Source organism: Barbus barbus, assembly GCF_936440315.1.
Source record: "Barbus barbus genome assembly, chromosome: 15".
NCBI lineage: Eukaryota > Metazoa > Chordata > Actinopteri > Cypriniformes > Cyprinidae > Barbus > Barbus barbus.
Window position 1 is genome coordinate 4,165,997 of NC_136743.1, and position 23,122 is coordinate 4,189,118.

Consider the following 23,122-nt stretch of genomic DNA (forward strand, 5'->3'; position numbering starts at 1 on the left):
GTCTGGAGTCAGTACTTTTAACATTTTCATCTTTTTTATCCACAAATATATCAGCAATAATATTGTCTGTTTGAAGTAGTTGTAGACATTTTTCTTCCTGTGTCCTCCTCAGTATTTAGTTTAGTTGTGCAAATCTAAAAGCTAATTAGATAAGCATAAGCATTTTGTTAGCATAAGACACATTAGCATCATGTTACTGATACATATAGTCTACATGGAATAAGCGTCCACTTCCACAAAATTGTTGTTTTAGTAATTAGAAATACATCTCGGGTTAAATGTTCTCTCAAGCTACTTTATTGTTACTTTGTTGTTTATCTACTTTGTTGTGTGTTGTAAGTGAAATCTCTTGGTTTGCTCACTGGAGTTGTGGAGCTGATTTGGAACAATTTAATGTTAAAATGGCTATAGAAATTAATCAATTTATACATAGTCAGCCTCTGGAAGCTCCTTAGGTTTTATGGCATTCCAACAAAAATGGTCAACCTAAGCAGGAACTCCTATGGTGGCATGTCCTGCAGGGTTATCAATGGAGGGCAGCTTACCAACAGCTTCCAGGTGCGAACCAGAGTCCGACAAGGATGCTTGTTGTCGCCGTACCTCTTCCTATTGGTCATTGACTGGATAATGAAGTCATCCACTAGTGGGCATAGGAACGGGATCCAATGGACTTTGTGGAAACAGCTAGATGACTTGGAATTTGCAAACGATCTTGCCCTCCTTTCACACAGCCAACAGCAGATGCAAGAGAAGATAAACGTTGTGGTATTCATGTTGACCTTAACGTCCACAAAGACAAGACCAAGATTCTGAAAGTCAATACCACCAGTACAGAGCCAATCATTCTGAATGGAATTCCCCTGAAAGAAGTGCAGTCCTTCACCTACCTGGGTAGCATCATAGACAAACAGGGCGGCATAGACACAGACGTTAAGGCAAGGATTGGCAAAGCAAGAGAGGCCTTCATACAGATCAAGAACATCTGGGCCTCTAGGGAGTTCCAAGATCCAACTGTTCAATTCCAACGTGAAAACAGTCTTACTGTATGGAGCAGAGACCGGTTGCACCAGCTGTACGCCTAGTTTTGACGTTAATGGGCACTAAGTTACAACTTACGCACTACTAAATATTTGTTCGTGGCACCATTACACTTAGTTGAAGTGTAACTCTACTATAAACTAAATATTTACGGAAGCGTCTGGTCAGGTGTAACGGTTGGAATAAAATATCAGACTGAGTGAACTGCATCAATATACTCTTCTTTTACCCGACAACCTTCAATCCTTTTGGCATATATGATGCTGCTGACATTTACACTCATGTCTACGTAAGCCGGCCGCCATTTTGTAGCTGTAAACTTGACGTCATTCACCATAGTAATCACTGAATATTCGAAAGATGGGCTCAACGGTTCTGTGCGAACCTATAGTATGGTGAATGAAGTCAAAACTACCATTCCAAGATGGCAGCCGCATCTATGTGCCTGGAGCGATTGAATAGGGCGTCTATATATGTCTATGAGAAAACCTGCCAACTTCCTGCCGAGGAAGAAATCAGAAAGAGGAGATGGGGCTGGATTGAGCATACCTTGCACAAACTGCCAACAGAAATCACCAGACAGGCACTGAGGTGAACACGCAGGGAAAGCGGAAGAGAGACCGCCCAAGAAAAACCTGGCGACATGACCTTGAAGATGACACCACAAAGATAGGTTATACCTGGCAACAGCTGGAGAGAATGGCCTAGGACAGAGCACTCTGGAGATCTGTTGTTGACGGCCCATACCTGATAGAGGTGTCAGGCAGTTAGTAAGTAAGTAAGTAAAACATAGTCACTAAATGCAGGAATAATCCTTCTGGACAAATGTTGGGTCAAGTGTCTTGCTGAATGGGACAGTAAGTGAAGTACCACCATGATTATACACAAAAATCGATATACCGTAACTAGTTGTATTTTGAGACATCTTTTAATCCCATATTATGAAGTGTTTTATATAGTTCGGTTATTAATTTTCAATAACGTCTCATCTTTGAATTTACTGAAATATTTTGAATAAAACAGATAGTTCTTAAATAGATCCTTGATTGTGATTGGTTGAGCTGCGTTCAAAGCTGTTATAAATTACTTTACAAACATACACCTTTGTTTATGTCTGTGTGATGCTCGGCAACGACTTAGTTGCAACCACAACCGTTTCTGAGGAACTATATTATTTGGCGGAAGAATAATGTTTTTATTAATATCATTACATTTTATTTGCTTTGTTTTATTTCGTGAAACCTTGCTACATATATGGAATAACCGTTTTACAAAAGCAATAAGCCCTGTGAAGCCATGGTTTACAGTGAATTTATAACAGCTAAGGTGGTTTTAGGCACTCTGCTTCACTGTAAACCACAGATTCTTGGGGTTTATTGCTTTATTAGACCTTTTTCAATCTCTCAGTTTAGGGCACAATAAACCGCGGGGTTTGAAACCACATGGACATTTGTCTATTGGATTTTAAACACAACACATTAACCCGTAGCTGTTTGGAGTTCTTGTGGTCTTTTAACCACATCTTTACCTTGTGGAACCTGCGGTTCACATTCTGGATCAACTCAAGTCTGAGGTTAAATCTTTTGAATGGCTTAAAGCTTGTACCAGGAGTGGGGCTCGAACCCACGAGGACATTTGTCCATTGGATCTTAAGTCCAACGCCTTAACCACTCGGCCATCCTGGTCTTTCAAACATGCAACAATGTAAAGGACAACACCCAATCATAACGCATCCTTAATTAGGATGGACACATTCTTGTGTATTGATCTGAGTGGCTTTTTGGAGTGGAGTATGACCATTAGGTGTTCCTATGACAATGTTTTACCTTTGGGAAAGGTTAGGTGCTTGTTCACATTCTGGAATAAATCCAGCCTGAGACTAAACTTTATACTAACCCTATGAGTGGTCTAAAGCTTTTACCAGAAGTGGGGTTTGAAAGCATGAGCACATCTGTCCACTGAATCTTAAGTATGGTACAACACATTAATGATTCAGCCATCCTGGCCACATAGGGATGCTATTATGGTCATCTTTGAAATGGAAAAACAATTAACCATAAAGTGTCCTTAACTTTTATAGCTTATTGACATGGGGAAATCAGAGTGGCATGAGACAAACTAGTGTTCCTTTAATAACATCTTCACTTTGTGGAACCTGTTGAGTACATTCTGAGTCAATTCAAGTCTGAGGCTATTTTAAACGGCCTAAAGCTCCTACCAGGAGTGGGGTTCGAAGCAGGATCACCATGTTCAAGCTGGTTGGTTTGGACAAAGCAAAGTGGCTTTATGGAGTGGAGTAAGACTAGCTAGCTAGAATTCCTTTGACAACATTTTCATTATGTGGAAACATTAAGTGCGACTATTGTTCACATTAGTACTTTTCATACTTGAAATTGTTAACCCTGGGTCATCCTAAACCCCGGATAAATGGAATCCCAGGTTATCTGTAATCACGTTTCACACTGCTCGTACTATACCTGGGGATAACTTTTAATCCTGGGTATTCATTAAAAGTCGTCTCACACTGTACATTCCTAAACCCCGGGTTCTTATTTGCATATTTGCGGTGTCACCGTCACTGATTGAACGAACAGCAGGCAACCCGTTTACAAGGCTTTTTACGCATCCTTCCAGTTATTAAAAAGAAAAAGGCGATGCGTAGGTCTTTAGCCGTTTTAAGTCTCATGAGACGCACAAAGGCAAGAAAACAAAGACTAAATTACAAAAGAAAGAAAACAGAGGAAAGTATGTTAATATTTCTTGGAATTTCGCTAAAAGTGGTGTTTAGAACGACGATAACCCGGGGTTAAGCGCAATGTGAAAAGGCCCATTTAGTCTGAGGTTAAATCTTACATACAGTTTTAAGCAGGATAAAGCTTTTACCAGGAGTGGGGTTTGAACCCACGAGGACATTTGTCCATTGGATCTTAAGTCCAACGCCTTAACCACTCGGCCATCCTGGTCGCTATAAGGAGTGTTTTTTTGTTTTTTTTTTGTTCTGGCTGGGCCAAAAGGCCTTTGCATGTCTATATGGGTAAGCGGTTTGGAGAACTGACGGATGGATGATGTTACGAATGATATGTTGTTTAGGTTTGAGTTTTATAATGTTTCTTCAAGAGTGTATCAAAGTAGGCCTAGATCAATGGTAATAAAGTGCTCTTAACTAGCACCATCTGATTGATCGGGAAAAAGAGGCAGTACTGTTTTTCATCTAAAAGTGTGTCAGAGAGCATGTTTCCAAAGTGTTAAAGGCAGCATCTTGACAACTTGACAACTCATAAAGTTTTCTATATAAAATTTAAAACATTAACCACTTCATCTAATGTCAGAAATTAAGAGAAAAATATTTGACGTAATATAGAGGTGCAAAATCTACCATAGTGAATGAAAACTATTTTAAATGAAAGTAGGAAATGTTAAAATCACTCAAATATCACATTAAACACAAAATAATTATATATGACAAATGTGGGTTAAATATTGTAATTTTTTTATTATTATTTATTTATTTATGTTTATTATTATATTTATCTATTTATTTATTTTTTTGTGAAGCATTAAGTTTCCTATTAGCTGCTTCTCTTTAAGCACTGTACTTGAACCTGTGCCAAGCATTCCTGCTGGGCATGGGTGGCAAAATCACACAACATAACTTTAGTCATTAATTATACAAATTCAGGCAACATTTATAAGTCTTTTTATGAATATTTGCTTTCATTTGAACCCGGTTATGTAATCTTACTGTCTGCTCCACCAGAGATATTCAACAAGGAATGAAAACTGTGCCAACCAACCCATGTGCCAACCAATCCTGGTCTTCCCTACAAAATCCCTATGCCTCAGTGTTTCTACCAATGCTGGGTTCAATTATTCATATTTAACAGGCAACATTTCCTCTCCTCTGAAACACCTGCCCCTTTTTTAACAACATAGAAAGAGGTGTTATATTAAATAATGTGCATCAAGCTTTTGTCTGCAAAATCAAAAGTAACTTACCTCGACAGAAATCCACACATGTCTGAAACGAGCATTCAGCTTTTCTCCAGATGCATGTCACCAGCAGCTGCTCATATGTTCAGCTGTGAAATTGGGTTACATTTTAAAGTCAACCCGACTGCGCGCGCTCCACGACCCTGTGATGAGGACGCGCATCAGTCGAAGAGAGGATAGCGAGTGTGACTTCAGTCTGTCGAAGCTGAGCAGATCACTCTGTTTGAGGAGTTACAGGGGTATTCTGTGTTCTTGGGACACACTCTTGGCTTTAATATGACTGTTCTACACCTGTGCTTATTCGTGACTTTTTGGAGAACCGTAAGTAGGTTATTTAATGATAAACATGTTTTATGTATTTAATTTATACAAGTGACCATTATATAACACTGATTATAATAGATCTCTGTGAGAACGAACAGAACTTGTACCGTTGTTGTTAATGTCTTGCTCAGTTTTCTGCAAAGTTGCGCGCATCTGTAAGAATACATTTTAGACGCTTATGGTAATATGGTCACGAATGCGTCTCATGTAAAAATCCTAAAGTAATCATATTGCATTTTTTATCATGACGTTAAACGTAGAATTCTGACAAAAAAAAACGCATCCTTTCTTTTCCACTAGAGATATATTTCATAAAAAAGAAAACTGTACCAACCGTTTGATTCCTATTTCATCCCATTACACTTAATTTGAACTGATTTCATATAATAATACAACATTCCTTTAGGTTTTTTTTTTTTTTTTGCCTAAAAATGTAGACAAGTGTGACTTTATTTTAAGTCATATTGGGCAATAGAGATGATAAGCATGACTTGTTTGAAATCAGCTTACAATTGAGGATTACTTTAAAAAGCTGATGATCCAATGCCACCCACTCATGTAAACAGCTTTTAATCTGGTCTGTAGACTATGCTGGTTAATGTGCATATGGATTCATATTTTTTCCCCCATCAGGTGCATGCTATCCATCCGGACTGTGCTATTATCTCCCAGCTCATACAAGACCAAGAGATCTGCATCCAGACTAGGAAGAGAGAGATCAAGAATCAGTCCCAACAAACAGGTTGTGACAACATTATCATATACCCCTTAATTTTTTTCACATTTTGTTATGTCGCTGCCTTATGTTAAACTGCTTTAAATTACTTTTTTCCCCCACATCAATCTGCACTCTGTACACAATAATGGCAAAAAAAAAAAAAACAACAAAAAAAAACAGGCTTTTAACATATTTGCAAATTTATTACAAATAAAAAACTTAAATGATTCCATTGCATAAGTAATCATACCATTATCTGGGAGAGTTTACATTTAGCTCTGGAGCATTCATATTGCTTGTAGATGTTACTGCACGTCGTGTGAAGTTAACCTGTGGCAAATTCAATTGAAACCACACATCTGGGGAAGAGTTTGACAAAAAACTTATGCTGCATTGAAGTTTCACAGAGGCATGTAGTCTCCGTGACCCTTAATGGAAGAAGTTTGGAACAACCAGGACTCTTCCTAGTGCTGGCCTCCTGGCCAAACTGAGCAACTGATGGAGAAGGGCTTTGGTTAGAGTGGTGACCAAGAACCTGATGGTCACTCTAGTTGAACTCCGTGATCATATGTGGAGATAGGAGAAACCTACAGAAGGACAAACATCACTGCAACACTCCACCTATCTGTGCTTTATACTGGTGTGGCCAGATGCAATCCTCTCCTCAGTGAAGACACATGAAAACACACTTGGAATTTGCTAAAAAGCACCTAAAGGACCCTCAGACTGTGAGAAACAAGATTCTCTAATGGTTAGTGAGTTGGACTCGAAATCCAAAGGTTGTGAGTTCGAGTCACAGGTCCGGCAGGTGTATTTGTAGGTGGGGGGAGTGAATGTTCAGCACTCTCTCCCACCTTCAATACCACGACCGAACCCCCAACTGCTCCCCACTAAATGCTGTGTGTGCACTTAGGATGGAAAGTAAAGTGTGGTGGTAGCTGTTTTTCAGTGGCAGGGACTGAGAGACTCATCAGAGTAGAAGAAAAGCTCAAGTCTATCTCACCAAAATATTGACACAGCCTTAATGAAAGCCCAGTCCAGAGCATTCAGAACTTCAGACTGGGCAGAAGGTTCACCATCCAACAGGACAATGACCCTAAGCACACAGCAAGAGTGGCTTATAGACAGCTCTGTGAATGTCCTTGAGTGGCCCAGCCACAAGAAAGCCACAGCCTGGGCTTGAATGCAATAAAAAAAAAAAAATAGAAACCTGAAAATGTGCATCCAACCCATCCAACCTGACAGAGCGTGAAGAGATGAGGAGAAGAATGGCAGATAACTGCCAAATTCTGATGTGCAAAGCTTGTCGTACCCAAATAGACTTGAGGCTGTAAAGGTGCTTCAGCTAAATAATGAGTTAAGGGTACGAAGACTTATGCAATGTTATTTCAGTTTTTTTGTTGTTGTGACAATTCTGTTTTTGCTTTGTCATTATGGTGTAAGGAGTGTAGATTAATGTGGAAAAAAAGTAATTAAAAGCAGTTTAACATAAGGCTGCAACATAACAAAACATGAAAAAAATTGGGTATGAAGACTTTTTACAGGCACTGTATATATATATATATATATATATATATATATATATGGTTCTTATGGGTGGACAGGTGGGGAGTTCATTGGTCAGCAGTTGATGTGTTCATGCTCAGCTTGGCCTTAACTAAAGATGATTATGTGTGTCTGTCATGCGGAAATCTTAACCGTGTTACTTTAATTAAATATAGTCAAGGACAGGAAGGAAATGGTCTTCTGAGCAGACCTACAGCATTTATCCATTGTGGTTCTCAAATGGTTTTGTTAGAGGAAAAGGATTTTTAAGTGCTGTCCTCTCCATTTTCCCTGCCAGTATGAAATTAGTTCCTCTTGACAGATCAGACCATTTCTCTAGTTTTTTTTTTTTTACACTGTTTTATAGAAATACTTCACCCCAAAATGAAAATGTGCTTAAAATTTACTCACCCTCAGGCTATCCAAGATGTAGATGAGTTTGTTTCTTCATGGGAACAGATTTTAGAGAAATTTAGCATTACATCACCTGCTCACCAATGGATCCTCTGCAGTGAATGGGTGCCGTCAGAATCAGAGTCCAAAGAGAGTCCATCAGTTAATGTCCTGTAATGTGGAATGTTGTATATTCGTAAGAAATAAATCAATCATTAGGTTATTTTAACTTTAAACCGTCTCTTCTGGCCAAAATATGAGGCCATAATCCATAATAACACTTCCTTCAATGGAAAAGTCTTTCCCCCATTGTCCTCTCACATCAAAATTCACCCACATATTTGTTTAGAACATTTTGGACTTGTCTTTATTGTAACAGTAGCCAGAAGAGTGTGAGAAAGTTGTCAGCAAATTTACATTTTTGTGTCCTCTAAGAGAGAGCAATACTTTAGTGTCATGTTAATAGATTATTACTACTAATAAAGTATTTTTATAATGTATAACTGTTAAATAACTGACAGACAGACTGGGAATAGCTAAGCACTGTGGGAAATATCCCCGCAAACGCTCTTTAGAGCAGTCAAGCATACTCTCTGAAGTGACTTGCAGAGTTATTATTAATCTGAAATGAGTTTTGATTGGGGTTCTGATTGCGTTCCTCCCTGAGACTTGTTTAAGTTCCATGAATAGAATTTTGTGGAATGAGACGCATACAGCCAGGCGGCTTAACCTACGGGACAGATGATGATGTTTCGTGGCAGCTTGAACCTCCGGAGGTCTGTGTTCCTACAACTTGACAATGTGTGAGTGGAAAAGGAGATTGTGTGAAATGGCGTGCTTGCCGTTTTCTGCAGTATGTGTTCAGATATGCTTTATTTGATCTTTCCTATTTAGTCAAGCTAAAATTCAGCAATATTGTTATGCACGTTAAAGAATCCATGCTGGTTTATAGGATATTTTCTGTTCTCTGTTCGATTTCAAACAAAAAACAGAACAGGAAAGATTCACTGCAGGATATTCAATAAAAAATAAAACTGTGATTTGAAGGATTACAATTTAATCAAATTAATTACATAATTTGCCAATTAGTTAATCTAATTAATCACATTTGTACATCTTGTACATCAACATTTGCAGGAAAATCACCAAATACGTCTTTAGGGGCTATTCACACACGACAAGTTCTTGTAATCGGTCTGTAGCATTTTTAAATGACTGATCCATGTACACAGACTGACCGAATGTGACCTGCAGACTTTGAAAGGACATGTTTTCCTCTCAGCAGTGGCATACAGGAACAAAGCTGCCTATGTCTATAAGGTAATATGCAGTAGGCTACTCTCTTAAAAAATAAAGCTTACAAACAAGATTTTCCAGTCTGATGTGAAGTGACATACGGCCAAGTATGGTGACCCATACTCAGAATTCGTGCACTGCATTTAACCCATCCAACGTGCACACACACAGCAGTAAACACACACACACACACACCGTGAACACACACCCGGAGCAGTGGGCAGCCATTTATGCTGCGGCACCCAGGGAGCAGTTGGGGGTTCGGTGCCTTGCTCAAGGGCACCTCAGTCGTGGTATTGAGGGTGGAGAGAGCGCTGGACATTCACTCCCCACACCTACAATCCCTGCCGGCCCGAGACTCGAACCCACAACCTTTGGATTACGAGTCCGACTCTCTAACCATTAGGCCACGACTTCCCCAAGAAGTTGTAAAATAACCTTTATAAGATTTTATAATGATATAACCCAGGAGGGATGCATTTTGCCTTCTTAAGAAATTAAAACAAATAAACAAACAAACAAATCAAATCTCTGTTTGGTTGTTTATCATGACCCCAGTAGCCCCTGCTGGTAGAATCTGTAATCACACCATCTGGTTTCAAAGAGTATCCTTGTTAGCATTTATCACTAACCATTATCAGAAGATCTTAAAATGTGAAATAGACTATATATATATATATTTTTTTTTTTTCCTTGTCTACTGTTTTTCACATTACAGCTCAGATCAAAATGGCCTCAATTTCAGAAAGCATCCACTCTCCATCACCATTCATATCTGCAATTTTTTTTAAATCTGCTGAAGACTTGCAACTGCACAAACTGTATTCATGAGTAAACTTGCAATGCAGTCATTAATTTTTTTTTACCTTGTGTTTTTTTGGGAGTATTGTCATACTCCCAAACTGAGTATAAAAAATGAACGATGCTATAAATAGCTGTAGGCATCTAGGTCATTCTGCAGCAGAGGTCTTGAGAGTCTTAAAGACGCTGATATACATTTACATTTAGTAATTTTGCAGACGCTTTTATCCAAAGCGACTTACAATTGGGAATACATAAAGCGATTCATCTTGAAGAGGCAATCAGACAGAGGAAGTGCTCGTAACACCAAGTCTCAGGCATTGTTCAAATAAGTACAAGCTAGTAAGGGAATAAATAACAAGAAAGATAAAGTTTTTTTTTTTTTTTTTTTTTAAGTTTAGGATGAAGTCAAGTAATGTTGAAAGAGATGAGTTATATTTGGTATAACCTTTCCCATTCTTTATTGCTCGACTTTTACATAATTTACATAATTTTAATAGACTGGACTTTGTATTACATGAATGCATGCACATATCGACTAATATTGCTTAGTGACATTTCAAAAGTGGTTGCATGACTAGCTCATGAATATTTAGTGACATCATAAGGGCACTGATAGTTGTCAAAAAGTTGTATTGTGTGCTGGAGGCTTTATGTGCTGGAATTAATGTTTTACATGGACGAGCAGTGGAATGCTAACGCTTTCCTGCACAGCATGACAAAAGACACTTGGATAAACTGTAAATGAACCCCCTGTCCATTAGATAATATCCATATGAACCAGTGCAGAACATATATTGTTGACAGTGTCATGACGGCTCCTCTGTGGTTCCTGTCTCAGGATGTGGGACGGATTGGGATGGGATCCACTGCTGGCGAACAGCCAATACTGGACAACTCATTAATATGTCATGTTCAGACGTCTTCCAACACATCTCCAACACTCAAGGTCAGACCTATCTATCTATCTATCTATCTATCTATCTATCTATCTATCTATCTATCTATCTATCTATCTATCTATCTATCTATCTATCTATCTATCTATCTATCTATCTATCTATCTATCTATCTGTTTGTCTATATATATTATCCACCCCTCTATCCCCATATATGTTCATCCATCCATCCACCCATATACATCCAACATCCACCTATCACTGATCTAACCATATCTATCCATCCACTCATCCATCCCTATATCCACTTGTCCTTGCTTGCATCCATCCATTCATATATCTATCATCAATCAAGCATCCATCCATCCACCCTTCCACCCATTCTTCTACCATCCACTTATACATCCTTATATTCATCCATCCATCCATCCATAAGTCCAACCATCTATCCCTTTCCCTCTCTTTCTGTCTCACTGTTTTTTACAGCCTCATTATCAGTACTGCCATTCTTTAATATCCGGATGCTGTGACGGAGCTTCAGGCTCATGACTGGTGAAAGGTTTCTCAAACAGCAGCAGATAAGTTGTTTCTTGAGGGCTGATGTGCAGTAACCATGACCGAAAGCTGTCACACTTCTAGTTTACAGTTAGGGGTTGTAATATTGTGCGGGTCAGTAGTCTTTACAGTCACAGGGCTGTGATTCTGCTGAATGTTTCAATATGCAGACATAAAGTCACAGAGCCCTAGTAATATTGGGATTCAGCTTGCACTGAGATGACCTGTATATATGTATGCACTCAAGAATGAATTTTTGCAATAGGCAAAATTTTGTTAATTAAATTTGCTAATGCATCCCAATTTTGAGCTTTTTTCACAGCTTAATTTCATAGCATGCAAGCAATTTAAATTCATGAAATGGAAATTTACTTAATCCATTTCCACTGGGAATACATGAATAATTTTCAGTGGCCATAACTGCATATATGGAAATACAAGGCAGATATTTAGTGCTTTACTAAATTAAAATAGTTAACTTTTTCTTGTTGCATGTCAGAAAAAAGCAAATGTTTGTAAAAAGCCAAAACTTCGAAGTGACCAGAGTTTGAACCCAGCTCAGTCCTTCACATTTTCATTCGGTGTTAAATCATAAAATGAAATTGTTCATACAATGCACAATCATAATCATGATGCAATTCAGACGGCAAACTCAGGGGAAATATAACTTTTCACCATAGTATAGATTCAGCAGCAGTGCTGTGGTGTCACTGAGAAGCTGTGAAGGAAACAAGACCAGTCTTTGGATTTGAAAATCAATATCGACATCAAAGGAAGATTGCAATTTATGTTAAAATATCCAAGCAGTACCTTATATAAGACTGACCTTTAACTTGTTCTTTTTCTGCTTGTCGTCCCTGCTTCCTTTAATGGCGCACTGTGCTTCTTTAAAAATCATGTGATGTTTTTAGAAATATGATTGTCTCCCCGGCAACAAAAAGAGGACGTTTTTTGTCAATCCATAGTTTCATCAAAATTGTCTTACAAGAATAAATTGTAACATCTGTGACTGCCCCTGAAAACTAAACAACAGACAGTAACCTGAAATGTTGGATTAATCTAGACTCACTGGTTTTACATTTTAAATCCTATGATTTTAAATCCTTTGGAAGTGTTTACAGGTCAGAATGCTCAGATGTCAGTAGACGCTTTCTGTTCCAATAAAGGGAATGCATTGACATCACTTTCCCGCCAGAACACGCCCCCAAATGACATATTTAATTTTGATGCAAAGTTATGAGAAATGCACACAGATGCATACATTAAATATATAACAACTGTCCAAATCAAAATCAGCACATTATGAAAAGCTAGTGATTGACGTATGAATTGATATTTAATTCACTATGAAATTAATCATAGTATGAAACACACACACACACACACACACACACGCACAGACATATATATGTATGTATATACAGTGGGGCAAATAAGTATTTGATACACTGCCGATTTTTCAAGTTTTCCCACTTACAAAGAATGGAGAGATCTGTAAGTTTCATCATAAGTACACCTCAAATGTGAGACAGAATATAAAAAAAGGCCAAAATCCCTGCTGCAGTGTGTGCAAACCTGGTCAAGAACTACAGGAAACGTCTGACCTCTGTAATTGTAAACAAAGGTTTCTGTACCAAATATTAAGTTCTATTTTTCTATTGTATCAAATTATTTTTTCATGCAATAAAATGGAAATTAATTATTCAAAAATCATACAATGTGATTTTCTGGATTTTTTTTTTTATATTCTGTCTCTCACAGTTGAGGTGTACCTACGATGAAAATTACAGATCTCTCCTTTCTTTGTAAGTGGGAAAACTTGAAAAATCGTCAGTGTATCAAATACTTATTTGCCCCACTGTATATATATAAGCATGAGCCTTATCCATATAAGCTTTATTTACCTTATTTGTTGAAAGTCATTTAGTCAGAGTTGTAGCTGCTGGTCAGACTCTCTCACACTGCCTCTGAGGTTAAAGCAGGTGACTTATGCACTTATGAAGGTTAAAGTGGGACACCTGTTCTGTTCTGCCACAGGAATGCACCCAGCAGCAGGTTTTGTCCCAGCTTTTGGAAGTGTTATGAAGTGGGAATTGTGCTTACTGCTCTCTGAAATGAGGGCTGATCAGCAGGAGTCTGTAACAACTGACCAACTTGAGACATATTTGGCACTGAAGCGTATGAGAGATTTTAATGACTGCTCACTATGTGATCAGCACAAAAGCCCTTTTACTGATGTTTAAGTAAAAATTATCGTTAAACCATATGCTTTGCTGTTTATTCAGCAGGGTTTATATACAGGAACTGCACATCTAACGGCTGGAGTGACCCATATCCGCCGTACGAGGAAGCCTGTGTATTTGAAGATGATTCAGAATCTGGGACTGTGGTAAATAATTTCCCATAATGTATACATATTTCACTATAATGCCCATATTTCAATCAATATTACTTGTGCAGAAAGGCTCAGTTTGATGAATGGCTTCCAGTGTATGTAGCGTGTACTTGAGCCTCCCATGATGACCACTAGTGGTAACTGTTCTTCCTTTTGATTATTAAGTCAAGAAATGCTGTTTAGGATTAGTTCCAAACTAAGCAGGACATTGACCGCTATGTTCCTGCTGAAATGAAAATCAAGAATAAAAGAATATAAGTTTAAGTATTTTTTGGGCTTTTAATAAGAACTGGGAGAGTTTTATTATAGTCAGTTTTAATCCAAAGATTACAGATATTGACATATAATGGAACATAAATCTGTTGAAACGGTTAAGCTTGAGATACTGTTTGTTAGGGATGTTAACTACTTTTCTCTCAGACTTTTTTTTTTTTTTTTTTTCTTCAGACAACTTACTTGTCAACTTTGAAACAGCTGTACACTGCTGGATATGCAACATCACTTATATCGCTTATTACTGCCGTTATCATATTCACATGCTTCAGGTAAAGCTCTGTAACACTTATATACATTCATAGCCAAAAATATCGGCACCCTTGCTAAATAAGATCAAAGAAGGCTGTGAAAATTAATCTGCATTGTGAATCCTTTTGATCTTTTATTAAAAAAAAAAAAAAAACATAAAAATCTAACCTTTCATTGGATAATAAGAATTAAAAATGGGGGGAGATATCATTATGAAATAAATGTTTTTCTCTAATACACATTGGCCAAAATTGACGGCAACCTTTTATTCAATACTTTTTGAAACCTCCATTTGCCAGTTTAACAGCTCTAAATGTTCTCCTATAATGCCTGATGAGGTTAGAGAACACCTGACAAGAAATCAGAGACCATTCCTTCATCCAGAATCACTCCAGATCCTTCAGATTCACAGCTCCATGACGGTGCTTCTTCTCTTCAGTTCACCTCACTCATTTTCTACTGGGTTCAGGTCAGAGGACTGGAATGGCCATAGAACAAGCTTGGTTTTGTGATCAGTGACCCAATTCTGTGTTGTTTTTGAGGATTGTGTTTGGATTATTGTACGGCTTGAAGATCCAAACATGGCCCATTATAAGATTTCTAACATTGCCCTGATGGTGGAAATGGGAATTTTCACTGCTCTAGCTCTTTTCTTAAAGCCACTTCACTAATTTGTGAAGCTCAATTATCTTTTGCTGCACATCAGAAATATATTCTTTGGGTTTTCTCATTGTGATGGATGATTAAGAGAATTTGGGCTTTGTTTTCCCACCTATTTATATTTCTCTGAAACAGGAAGCCATGGCTGGATAATTTCATGTTCATAATCCCCCTGGAGTACTCAAAATTGTAAATATGAATGGGTATATACTTCAGAGATATTTTACATGTATTTGAGAAAAACATTTATTTCATAATGAGATTCCACATGATTCTATAGCATTTTTGCATTCGACAACCATTTGTAAGATGAAGAAATCGTATTATCCCTTTAATCAGCAGAAAAACTGCCAAAATATTTCTCTTGCTTTGAGCCAGTTGCTACTTTTCGTTTAATTTTCAGCTGATTTTAGCATATGTGACATTATTTTATGCCTAAACCTGATGTCAAATGTTAATGTCCATTTTTTTTAACATAATTTCTGACCCTCTGCAGATTGTAAGTTAAATGATACATTTTGAATGGGGGTCTGTGGGATGGGAAGCTTTTATTTATATTTCTGAACTCAGTATCATGAAATTATATAATATTAGGACTTTTTTGCAAATCAGCTGAATTTTCTTAATTTTTCAAAATGCACAGTTGTGTGATAATTATAAAAAAAATGCAATTATGATACACAAAATGCATAACAAAGAGAATCAGAATGGGTGAATGAAAATATCTACATACACTGAACAAAATTATAAACGCAACGCTTTTGTTTTTGCCCCCATTTTTCATGAGCTGAACTCAAAAATCTAAGACTTTTTCTATGTACACAAAAGGCCTATTTCTCTCAAATATTGTTCACAAATCTGTCTAAATCTGTGTTAGTGAGCACTTCTCCTTTGCCGTGATTATCCATCCACCTCACAGGTGTGGCATATCAAGATACTGATTAGACAGCATGATTACTGCACAGATGTGCCTTAGGCAAGCAACAATAAAAGTCTTAGATCTTTGAGTTCAGCTCATGAAAAATGGGGGCAAAAACAAAAGTGTTGCGTTTATAATTTTGTTCAGTGTATTTAGTAGGCAATCTACAGTATAAGAATATATTATGTTTATAAATACCCATGATGCTCTGTCATTACAGGAAGTTCCACTGCACCAGAAACTACATACACATCAATCTGTTTGTTTCCTTCATCTTGCGGGCAAGTGCAGTCTTCATCAAAGATGCCGTTCTGTTCTCAGATGAAACTCAGGATCACTGTTTAATGTCCACGGTGAGTGAGAGCGTCCGTATATAGAATTCACAAATTTAGCCTCAGTTGAATAAAAGCATCTGCTAAATGAATACATGTAAATGTAAGTGTCATTTCACTATGAAGGACTTCCTATTATCCAGAGAGGAAATCTACCAATAAAAAATGTCTTGGCATTAATTGAGTCCTTGCACTCTGAAACCACTTTTATAGTTGTATAGTTGGATATTTTGCATTAAATTTCATATGCATGCTGGAGTGAATCAATGACATATAGTTTTATTAACTGTAGTACTTTGTTTCTGATTTATTTACGTTATTCATCATGCTTTGTGGGATGTGTAGCCTAATAAAAAACATTAAGTACCCAGTTTACAACTTTCCATGGCAGAAATAGGAAATGAATGAGGAAAATAGTTCCTGGTTTATAGGACTGCTGGAAAAAGAAGTTTGAATTTGAGTCCATTTAATGAAAATATTAAACAAAATTAAAACTTTGTACACAATGAAACAGTTTTATTATTGTATTTATTAATAAGTATTTATTAACACATTTTCACTTACAGTTTTAGCCATTTAAAAGTTTTGGTAATTTTTAGTTTTTCAGTATATTTATACACAAATTATTCTGTTTTAGCCAAAAATGTTTTTTTAAACACTGCTCTTTAAACTAACCTTTCATTTAGTTTAACTTGCATGTACTAAAAACTGTACTAAAAGAACAAACTGAAACAAATTCATAAAAATAATATAGATTTATTTGATAAAGTAGCAAAACTAATAAAAATGACAAAAACACAAATAATTACTAAAATGTTAACAAAAATTCAAATGAAAACAGAAAATATAGAAATAAAAAAAAACTATTCAAAATATTTATAAAGTATTAATAAAATATTTATAAATTGTTTTAAAATAACGCTACTTCCGGTGCAGGTTATGGTTGTGCTCTTATTTTGTATCTGTACCTGTGTATGTTTTGTTTTTCACAGGTGGCGTGCAAAACTGCTGTAACGTTCTTCCAGTTCTGCATCCTCACTAATTACTTCTGGCTGCTGGTGGAAGGCTTGTACCTGCAGACGCTCCTCGCCCTCACCTTCGTCTCGCAGAGGAAGTACTTCTGGTGGTACATTCTAATAGGATGGGGTTGGTACATCCTGAAAAACAGATTTCAGGAGAAAAGCTGTGTGTGAACATATTAAAAGATGAACATCGGCAGTCTGCCAAGATTTGAGCACTAGAGCAACTATGAGCATACAGAAATCAGCATTTATGTCACATTATTGAGATCTCTTCTAAAAAATGTATTACAAATCTGAGGGTTGTTTTTCTGTGCATTTAGGGAAAGTGAGTATACATTGTCTGTTTTATCTTGTAGGTGTCCCATCAGTCGTGCTGATCGTGTGGGTGTTGACCAGACAGTTCTATGATAACAGAGGGTATGTCACATCTTCAGCATTAAAATGATCATGAAACTGAACAAAATTGACCCCGTTTCCTTTCTTAATGCATATTCTTATTGTATGCATATTAAGTATTTCATCAAAAAACTTTTGGCTTGACATATACGCATTATTTAAGTATCATGCTATTATAGTTTTTAATATTTTATTTTTTTTATTCTAATTTTGTTGTGTTTTTGTTTTTCTGATTTTTTTGTCTTTATAGTTTTTTATAAATGTTTGTTTTAGTTATTTTAGTACATCAAGTTAAACTAAATGAAAAAAGAGAAATGTTTGTTTTAGTAATTTCTTGTGTTCTTGTCATTTTTGTTAGTTTTTAAAAATTTAGTATTTTTTTTTATTTATTTCAGTTTTAGCTTATTTCAGTTGAATGAACAAAATGGTAGCTAAATGAAAATTAGCTAAAGTTTATTTTATTTCAAATGTTTTTTTTATGGTTTAAGTTGACTTGCAAATGAAATGTAATGTTATTAAATTTAATAATTTAATTTTTTCACAAATTTTCATATTTGCAGATGTTGGGATGATACAGATAATATGAACATCTGGTGGATCATTAAAGGTCCGATCACAGCATCCCTGTTTGTGAGTTATGATGTTTTTGTATGTAATTGTTTGAGACTGATAAAGTTTAATCACATTTATCAGCAGATTAAATTCATCAGAAAACTTACATGAGACTTCCCCTGCTCTTTAGTAATCATCTTCCTCTATCTATCTGTCCGTCTGTCTGTCAGGCTAATATCATCATCTTCCTAAATGTGATTCGGATCTTGGTTCAGAAATTAAAAAGTCCTGGGGTTGGAGGCAATGACACGGGTCACTTCATGTGAGTCGAATAATAATAATAATAATGCATTTTATTTAATGGTGCCTTTCAAAACACCCAAGGTCACCTCACAAGCAAGCAAAGATAAAAATAAAAATACAAATCACTACACAAGACAAAAACACACAACAAACACTCCGCATATATAAAGTGCAGTAAAGACTCAATAAAATATATTATAAAAAAGCCTGTATAAAAATATGTCTTAAGACGCGTTTTAAAAGTCAGTAGGCAATCGCTATTGCGAACATCAAGGGGAAGGGAGTTCGATGTAATATTAATGTGCAGAAAATTAACCTTTAATGCTGCGAAAAATTGTCACTACAGAAAGTGCTGAAGTTATGACAGTCAAAGATGAAAACTATATTTTGGGGTTGTCAGGCGATTTACTGGCCCAAGTTAAAGAATTGTAGCGCAAATGTAATCCTTATTTGTTACATAGTGAAAGCCAATTCTAAACCCTGCATACAACACACACCAGTTTTGACAAACAGTTTATGTAAATTATGAGTGTTCTAGATGAAACCTGGTTAGTCTAGAATCAGACAGATGGCATGTGTTAATGTCAGTGAAACGCATATATCTTCATTTCTCTGCAATGTCTGTTCATTAGGATACAGCTATACACACTGCCAGGTTGTGCTTCATACATGAATATTTATTTTAACAGTTCACACTAGGGTGAGTTTCTATTTTAGGATCTGTTGTGATACCTGCATCTCCTGATGATATGATGTATATGCAAAGACAGAGAAATTGCATTTTGCCCATTATCAAGAGGCCTATTCGTTTCTGAAAGCACAGATCGGTCTTGCAAATTTTATTCTGTGCCATTTAACTTTATATTGGCTCTGGGCTTGACCTTGATATTTGAGGGATTTTTGCATTAAAATAAAATAATCTTTGTTTTATGCATGTTACAAATTACATACTCCTCTGAAATAAATAAAATAAATCTCTAAGATGATCCAGATCTAGCTGTGCTCTGAATTGTTTGTGTAAAGGCATGAATTCTGATTCATGATCATTTTTGATAATCGCACAGGAGACTTGCCAAGTCCACCTTGTTTCTGATTCCTCTGTTTGGGATGCACTACACGCTGTTTGCCTTCCTGCCAGAAAACACAGGGGAAATAGTCCGGTTTTACATTGAACTCGGTCTGGGCTCTTTCCAGGTACACGTGAATTAATTTCTTTACGTAGAATTGATTTGCTTAGTGTCAGTTTAAATTCCATAATGCAGAAATGTCTTATTGTATTCCTGAAAGTCTTTGTTGTTTTCTCTCTCTAGGGCTTTGTGGTGGCGCTCCTTTACTGTTTTCTCAATGGAGATGTAAGTATTCTCATAATGGAAACATTCAAACATGAGTTTAACAGTTATATAAAATGTGCAAAACTACAACCACCATGATACTAGATGGATGAAAGTGCATTGCTGTGCAGTTGTTCTGAGTGTTTTATTATATTTCTTTGTGGTTGCATACTACCCTGGGTCACTCTTGAGAAAATCTCTCCTATCACCGAAAGTGTTTGTTTTTTTCCCACCAGGTGAAAATCGAAAGTCTGATCACTTGGAAAAACAATAAAACACCTAAGGAAGCAGCATGATTTGAGGATTTATATATATATCCATACACAAATGGTGTGAAATGAGTTATGGTAGATGTCAGAATGTCAGATGATGACAGGCAACATGTAACGAAAAGACTTTAATTCTTACCTTTTAAAACTTGTTAACATGATGAACAATGCTAGAGCTAAACAGGTCACGTGCTGCGTTTGTCCAATCAGTGACACTGACACCGTAAATATGCAAATTAGAAAGTTAATCCGGGGTTTAGGAATGTGTGAAACATCACAGGGTCAGTTTTTAACTCCTTTACTAACTTTATGAGCAGTTCGAAACATGAAGCAAGATTGACCAAGGAAATTACGCTATTGATGTGCACATGCCCAGTAGTTTTAGCTGTATGCCTTCTAGCCTTAACCGTGAAAAGTCCTTATGTGTTCAAAAATCAGTGCAAAACATGTTTGATGTCTTCTGACAAGATGGATTAATAGTCTGAAGCTAAAAAGTCAAAGTCTGTGTCAATCATACACTACACTATTTCTTGTGAAATTGGCTATCTCTGACTCCTCCAAACTGTAATTGGGGCAGAAATCTGGGGAAAAGGTTCAGGCATAAGAATGAGCAACACTCTAAGAAAAAAGGTGCATGCAAACTTTCACTGTGGCACTTTCAAAAGGTACAGTACTAATATTTACATTTAAGGGTAAATAAGATGCATCTTTCAGCTTTTAGAGATACCATGCAAGTTTTTCTGAGAGTATCGCAATCAGCATAACCATTTGATATGAATGCATTGTCACTGAAGTGCATCTCTTTCTCTTTCAGGTACAGACTGAGTTAAAGCGCAGGTTATGGACTTGGCAGACCCAGACTCATCTGAGCCCCAGTAAAAAGCATCGGATCACTGTTACTCCGATCATGATGCATGACTCCACTCATTCACAGACTGCCGTCTGCAATGGCTACATCACGTCTGTGTGAACACTCCTGGATGATGCAGGTGGAAAGACTTGCAAAAGACTTCAGGAGCTTCACGTCCGGCTGTGGAGTGTGGAAGATGTTCAAAGCGGAGGAAATGGGTCATTGTATGGCATTATCAAAGTCATGCTGAAATACCTCAGAGTTCTGGATTTGGCGGATGTCATTTGAGTTCAGTTAGCATTTGCAGGTTGCAGAACTACAAGCAGATTGTGACGCAGCCAGTGCAAGTGTGTGGAGGTTTGATTAAAGTACAGATTTGATTGGGGCCCATGCAGTAGCAAATGCTTCATTAACATTCTGGTTGTATATTAGATTTGTGGTATGCAAAAGATATGGAATATTACAACTTTTACATCCTCATTCCATCCAAGTACTGAGCTATTTGCCATAAACTGCAAAGTAACATGATTAATGTGCATCAGTTTGGAGGCATTTCATTTTAAAGTGATTAATTTGTTATAGCTGATGGTGCTGAGGATGAGTCATAAATATACAGGATACAGCTTTGAATTTTATGCCATTGCTTTTTATAGCTGCTTTTAACTTAACATTTTTGAACAACTTTGAACATTGATATAAATTGAATAATATTGCTTCTCAGCAGCATATAGATGTATTTAAGTGGTACTATGGGATATGACCTCATTCATCAGTTTGAGTTTCATGGTACAGACACTGTATGGGGTCACTTTGGGGTAGTAAGATTTTTCATGTTATTCTCACCAAGGCTGCATTTATTAAATATACAGTACAGTATAAACCATAAATATTATTACAATTTAATGTTTTTATGTGAATCTATCTTAATGTAATTTATTCCTGTGATGCAAAGCTGAATTTTCAGCATAATTACTCCAGTTTTCAGTGTCACACGATCCTTTCTGAAATCATTCTAATATGCTGATTTGCTGCTCAAGAAACATTTATCAATGTTGAAAATGTTTCAGATTAATAGAAAGTTCAAAAGAACATAATTTGTTTAATATAGAAATATTTTGTAACATTATAAATGTCACATTCGGTCAGTTTAATGCATCCTTGCTGAATAACTATAATTTCTTTAAAAAAACAATTTTAAAAATCTTACTGACTTGAATAGTATGTCTGCAGATATTACAGCTGAATACCAATAACTGGAGCGATCAGACTTTAATGTATTAATGAATTAATGTAAAATAAAATGCAGGATAACACTGACTACTTTTTTAAAAGGGAATTTTCAACAGTTGTACAAGTTATGTTCTGTTACACTGAGAACAATGTTGTATTGTACTGTATATATGCTATACTAATTAAATAATTAATTAATTAATAGAGATACCGACAGTTTTTATGTCACTCTTGACACTGTTTTTGTTTTCTGTTAAATATTTATTAGATCAGCTATTTTTAATATGTAATATTATATCTCTGTATTTCTCTCTCACTCAAAGACGACACACACATATAGAAAGAACTACATAAATTCCAGAAATTCAAGAGTTGTTTGTCAAGAATGGAATTCAGACATGTACAAAACATGTTCACAGGTCAAACATGGACATCATCTACATCAAAGCAGAAGAAACAGCAGGCAGCTTTACAGAGCAGCTGAATGGACGATACAGTTGTTGTCTGGGTGTTACATTCAGATTGAAATGAGTTAGTCCACAATATGAAGACATCTCAAAGACACAATGAAACATGTCAGACCTACACGAAAGACGCATCACATCTCCCACTTATCTCCTCAAATATACCAATCAAAGAAAAAGTGTTACCTACTGGCAGGCAGATGTGTTACAAGCACAAGAAAACACATCTGTAACAGCTTTGAGACATGGTCGTTACCTTCTGAGCTCACACTCAGAATGACGGCTGGTGTCAAGAACATAGAAAGCAGCAAAAAC

The 23,122-nt window shown here is 36.5% G+C and overlaps 1 protein-coding gene across 1 annotated transcript; it reads left to right on the top strand.

Annotated features, from left to right (window-relative positions):
• Nucleotides 1–5,304: 5,304 nt before the first annotated feature.
• LOC306880932 (pituitary adenylate cyclase-activating polypeptide type I receptor-like) lies at nt 5,305–21,233 on the top strand (the record flags this gene model as incomplete). The annotated part of the gene is made up of 13 exons (XM_079434737.1): nt 5,305–5,349; nt 5,986–6,094; nt 10,947–11,054; nt 13,848–13,948; nt 14,402–14,499; nt 16,279–16,411; nt 17,383–17,536; nt 17,769–17,829; nt 18,369–18,438; nt 18,591–18,682; nt 19,728–19,857; nt 19,974–20,015; nt 21,078–21,233. 13 exons carry the CDS (start codon nt 5,305–5,307, stop codon nt 21,231–21,233), a joined length of 1,299 nt encoding a protein of 432 aa, XP_079290863.1.
• Nucleotides 21,234–23,122: the final 1,889 nt, after the last annotated feature.